This window comes from Propithecus coquereli, unplaced genomic scaffold, assembly GCF_000956105.1.
Source record: "Propithecus coquereli isolate 6110/MARCELLA unplaced genomic scaffold, Pcoq_1.0 Scaffold475, whole genome shotgun sequence".
Taxonomy (NCBI): domain Eukaryota; kingdom Metazoa; phylum Chordata; class Mammalia; order Primates; family Indriidae; genus Propithecus; species Propithecus coquereli.
The window spans coordinates 378,856-385,043 of record NW_012150563.1 but is presented as its reverse complement, the minus strand read 5'-3'; the positions used below and the strand labels follow the sequence as shown (position 1 = coordinate 385,043).

The window sequence follows — 6,188 nt, the reverse complement described above, 5'->3', positions numbered from 1 at the left end:
TTCTTTCTCACCAAATATTTTAGCAGACTTGATACAAGTAACGAAAGTTGCAATTATTAAAGTTTCATATTCTCCCACATTTCTGATACTAATATCAATAAAATAGTTAAAGTATTATTACTTTAACTGTGAGGATGACAATAGAGACCCAAAGAACCTTCGCTTCCATATAACACATGCATGAATTCTTAAAAATAAATTTTTGGATATCTCCATAGTCAAATAATTGTTTCAGGTAAATTAAGATGAAAATTATAGAAATACAAAAGTAATGGCATATTCTTTAAGTCAGGAAAGAGTTCAATTTAATAGTGTTGTCTTTGTCAAAGGAGAGTCAAAGAAAATTTAAGTCAGAAAATATGTAGAGATAAATGGAAACCTATCTCCTCCAAAAATGTTTCAGGGAAAGTTTGGGGGAAAAGATTAGGAAATTGTCAAACATCAATAGGCAATTTAGTAGAGAAAACGATGGTATAAAGCGGAGAAATACTCAGTTAAGTACATTTTTCTGATATTCCTTATTTGCTAAATCAGGGAGCAGAGACTTCAGTGAAGGCCATTGACCCATAGAAATCACTACTGTGCTCAGTTTTAAGCACAGAGTAGGCATCTGAGGCTACTTTTGGGGAGAGAGAGTTAAGTATTGAACTTAATATTTCATGGATCTTCCCAAAGTTCAAATTTTTGAAGAAATGTCTAATACTACACTTCTACAAAATAGATTAATTTTTTATTTACCTGATCTCCACTTGGGAAATATTGAACAAAAAATCCCAAAATAATTCCTGCCAACACACCAACAAATATGTCCCGTACAGAGGATAGAAGGTTACTAATTATACTGCCTGTAAGGGCACACAATAAAGGAAACATTTCAGAGAGAAATATTTTCACATACACTACACATCACAAAATCAAATCTAGGTGGTTCCCAAAGAAAGGTAAGTATTTTATAGAACGAATATATGAAAATGGACATTAATAGTGATGTATGAAAATATATAGATCTAGTTAATAAATTAAATATGTACTCAGTAATCTAATATATACATAACTCAAAAATTTTCACTGTACAAATAGGCCAAAAAAACAAAGAATTAACAAGCTGCAATGTGCTCCTCTTATGCACCCAAACTAAAAGACCAGGTGAGGTAGAAAAACAGAGAGAGACTGACAAGAGATGACCTGTGACACTAAGCACATGGCTGATAAGGGCTATATTAATGATTCTTCTCTGACGTAAAAAGGAAATAAATGATTTAAACATAAAAAGAACAATTTAACAATAGCAGCATAAAAACTTTTATTCCAGGGTCAACCCTAGAAATAGCCAAGGCTCAATGAGTTTTTAATATATTCTGTATTCATGAATGTTAGTATATTCATACTTATGGTTCACTGTAATAAGTTAAAAACAAAAAATAAACAAAAAACTGATTCTGAGTCATAAAAAGTTCAGTTATACTCTGGGTATTTGACTCGCTAAAGTAAGTATATTTTTAGACACATTTTTCTAGTAAAAATAGTATTAATAGAAACAGAGTGTCATCAGCAAGAAGGCACAATGAGAAGCTCCAAACCTTGATTCCCCACAGAGACACCAACTGAACAACAATTTTTGGTATAAAAGCCTGTATGGAATTCCCATAAACCAGTAAGAAGTTGCAGTGCTACGTGCAAATGCAAAGCCAAGAAGAGTGGCATTGAACAAGTAAGAAAAGTTTCTGTATTATACTCATGATAGGCTTTCCCAAAGCTGGAACCGGTTGGTGCAACAGGAAAAAAAACACCCAATTTGTGGTTTTTTCATTGTGAGGAAAATGGAAGATTAGAACATTTTTGGGAGGTTTCCTGAGGTACTAGTCTCTGTCTCACCTGACTCTGAATCTGCATACTTTGGATTCCTGGGGGCCACTGAGAACAAGAGAGAGGTCAGAGACGTGTTGCCCCATCAGAGAACCTGCAGTACCATAGAAAGACATCAGAGAAAGAAGAGCTCTAGAAAAAGAAACTGGCAAACTTCTCTAATTGGGGTATTGCACGTATCAACCCAGAGAAGATGTAGCCCCAGATAAAGTTTCACAGGCTTGCAGAATCTACAGCCAGACTGATTGGTGAAGGTCTTCTGTATGAAGCCAGTCAATAAAGACTGGGAGAAGTGGCAGATTTTTCAAATCCCTGCAAAAATAAACAATAACAAGGCATAAGAAGAAACAGGAGAACCTAATGATGAAATTAAAGGAGCAATATAAATTTTAGGAAACTGATCCTAAAGAAATGGAGATCTATGAATAACCTAACACAGAATTCAAAATAATTGTCTTAAAGTAGCCCAGTGAGAACACAAATAGACAACTAAATAATATTAGGAAATAATGCATGAACAAAATGAGAATGTCAACCGAGATCAAAATTATTTTAAAAGAACCATACAGAAACTCTGGAGCTAAAGAACACAATAAGTGAATTGAAAAATTCATTAGAAGGGTTCTACAGTAGATTGCATCAAGGAAAAGAAAGAATCAGTGAAACTGAAGACAGTTCATTTGAAATTATTGAGTCAGAGGAGCAAAAAGGAAAATGAATGAAGAAAAGTGAAGAGAACTGAAGGGACTTATAGGTTGCCATCAAACAGACCAATGTATGCATTATAGAAGTGCCAGAGGGAGAAGAGAGAGATAAAGGGACAGAGAGCCTATTGAAGAAATAACAGCCGAAGACCTCTCAAATTTGAGGAAAAAAATGGGCATACAAATTCAAGAAGCTCAAAGAACTCCAAGTAGGATAATCCCCAAAAGATCTACAATGATAAACATTGTAACCAAATTGTTGAAAGTCAAATACAAACATTTTTCTCATCAGCAGGTGGAACATTCTCCAAGTTAGACCACAGTTTAGGTCACAAAACAAGTCTTAAAAAATTGAAATCATTAAATATCTTCTCAGATCACAGTGGAATACACCTAGAAATTAATATGAAGAGGAATTTCAGGTACTATACAAATACATGGAAATTAAACAACATGCCACCAGGTCAATGAAGAAATAAAGATGGAAAGTAAACAATTTTTGAAATAAATGAAATAGAAAACACAGCATACCAAAACCTGTGGGATACAACAAAAGGAGTGCTAAGAGGGAAGTTTATAGAATTAAATTTCTACATCAAAAAAGTAGAAAGGTCACAAATTAACAACTTAATATTACATGTCAAGGAACTAGAAAAAGAACAAACTAAAGACAAAGTTAGCAGAAGAAAAGAAATAACAAAGATCAGAGCAGAACTAGATGAAATAGAGACCAAAAACAAAACAAAGGATCAATGAAACAAAAAGTTGGTTCTTCAAAAAGATTCACAAAATTCATAAACCACTAGCTAGACTAACCAAAAAAAGAAGAAAGATGATCCAAATAAACACAATAAAAAGTGATAAAGGGGACATTACCACTGACACTACAGAAATGCAAAAGATCATAAGAGACTATTAAGAACAACTATACATTCACCAACTAGAAAACCTAGAGGAAATGGATAAATTCCTGAAAACATACAACCTCCTAAGATTGAACCAGGAAGAAATAGAACTCCTTAATAGAACAATAATGAGTAGTCAGATTGAATCAGTAATAAAAAATCTCCCCCAAAAAACCAAGTTCAGAACCAGATGAATTCACAGCTGAATTTTACCAGACATGTAATACAAAGAAAAACTGGTGCCAATCCTACTAAAAGTATTCCAAAAGATCTAGAATCCTCCCTAACTCATTCTACAAACCCAGTATCACCCTGATACCAAAGCCAGGAAATGATGCAACAATAAAAGAAAACTACAGACCAATATCTCTGATGAACATAGACATAAAAATCATTAACAAAAATACTAGTAAGCTGAATCCAACAGTACCAAAAAGATGATTCATCTTGATCAAATGGGATTCAGCCCCCAGGATGGTTGAACATATACAAGTCAATAAATGTGATTGACTTCATAAACAGAATTAAAAACAAAAACCATATGATCATCTCAATAGATGCAGAAAAAGCATTCAATAAAAGCTAGTGTCCCTTTATAATAAAACCCCTCAAAAAACTCGGCATAGAAGGAATACACCTCAAAATGGTAAAAGCCATATATGACAACCTACAGTCAATATAAAACTGAATGGGGAAAGGATCAAAGCATTCTCCTTAAGAACTGGAACAAGATAAGGATGCCCACTTTCTATTCAACACAACACTGGATGTCCTAGCCAGAGCAATCAGGCAAGAGAAAGAACTAAAGGGCATCCAAATTCAAAAAAAGGAAGTCAAATTATCTTTGTTTGATGATGATATGATCTTATACCCAGGAAACCTTAAAGACTCCTCCAAAAGACTCCTAGATTTGGTAAATGAATTTGGCAAAGTTTCAGGTTACGAAATCAATGTACAAAAACTGATAGCATTTCTATAGACCAATAATGTTCAAGCTGAGACCAAATAAAAAACTCAATCCCACTTATAATAGCTACAAACCCCTCAAAATACTTAGGAATAAATTTAACCAAAGAAATTAAACATCTCTACAAGGAGAATTATAAGTCATTGATTAAAGAAATCATAGACAACACAAATAGAAAAACATCCCATGCTCTTGGATTGGAAGAATCGATATTGTTAAAATGATAATACTGCCTAAAGTAATCTGCAGATTCAATGCAATTTTTAGTAAAATAGCAATGTCATTTTTCACAGAATTAGAAAAACAAATTCTAAAGTTCATATGGAACCAAAAAAAAAAAAAAAAAGAGCCCAAATAGCCAAAGCAATCCTAAGCAAAATGAACAAAATTGGAGGGATCACATTACCTGAATTCAAATTATAATACAAAGGTACAGTAAGCAAAATAGCCTGGTCCTAGCATAAAAGTAGACACATTGATTATTGGAACAGAATAGGGAACCCAGAAATAAAACCATATACCTACAACCAACTGATCTTTGACAAAGCACACAAAAACATAACACTGTGAAAAGGTCACACTCTTCAATAAATAGTGCTGGGAAAATTGGATAGCCACAGGCAGAAGGATGAAACTTGATCCCTGTCTCTCACCATATAGAAAAATTAACTCAAGATGAATTAAAGACTTAAATGTAAGGCCTTAAACAATAAAAATTCTAAAAGAAAACCTAGGAAAAACTCTTCTGGACATTGGCCTAGGCAAAGAATTAGTAAGTAAGACTGCAAAAGCAAATGCAATAAAAACAAAAATAGACAAATGGGATTTAATTAAACTAAAAAGCTTCTACACCGCAAACAAAATAATCAAAAGATTAAATAGACAACCTACAGAGTGAGAGAAAATATTTACAAACTATGTGTTCAACAAGGGCATAATATCCTGAATCTACAAGGAACTCAAACAACTCAGCAAGACAAACAACCAACCCCATTAAAAAGTGGGTGAATGACATGAACAATCATTTTTCAAAAGATGATGTACAAATGGCCAAAATACATGAAAAAATGTTCAACATCACTAATCATCAGAGAAATGCAAATTAAAACCACAATGATTTACCAACTCTCTCCAAATAGAATGGCCATTATTAAAAAGTAAAAAAAACAATAGATGTTGGTGTGGATGCAGTGAAAAGGGAACACTTATACACTGTTGATGGGAATGTAAATTATTACAACCTTTGTGGAGATCAATATAGAGATTTCTCAAAGAATTAAAAGTAGATCTACCATTTGATCCTGCAAACTCACTACTCAGTATCTACTCAGAGGAAAAGAAATCATATCAAAAGAATACCTGCCCTCATATATTTATCAAAGTACAATTCAAAATCACAAGATATGGAATTGACCTAAATGCCAAGCAACTGATGAATGGATTAAGAAAATGTGGTATGCATACACCGTGGAGTACTACTCAGTGATAAGAAAGAACGAAATGTCTTTTGCAGCCACTTGGGTGGAACTGGAGGCCGTTATCCTAAGTGAAGTAACTCACCAACAGAAAAATAAATGCCACCTACATGTTCTCACTTACAAGTAGGAGCTAAACTATGGCTACACAAGGGCACACAGAGTGGTATAATGGAAATTGGAGGCTCACAAGGGTGGGGGTGGGATGGGGTGAAGGACGAAAAATTACCTTTGGAGTATACACTACTCAGGTGATGGGTACACCAAAACC

At 33.8% G+C, this 6,188-nt stretch overlaps 1 protein-coding gene across 1 annotated transcript in view; it reads right to left on the bottom strand.

The window, feature by feature from the left end:
- Positions 1-6,188, bottom strand: part of LOC105819183 (sodium/hydrogen exchanger 9B1-like) — a 94,618-nt gene that overhangs the window by 5,754 nt on the left and 82,676 nt on the right. The window contains exon 8 of the mRNA XM_012655371.1: positions 739-845. Within this exon, the coding sequence (XP_012510825.1) occupies positions 739-845 (107 nt within the window). The remainder of the gene's footprint in view (positions 1-738; positions 846-6,188) is intronic.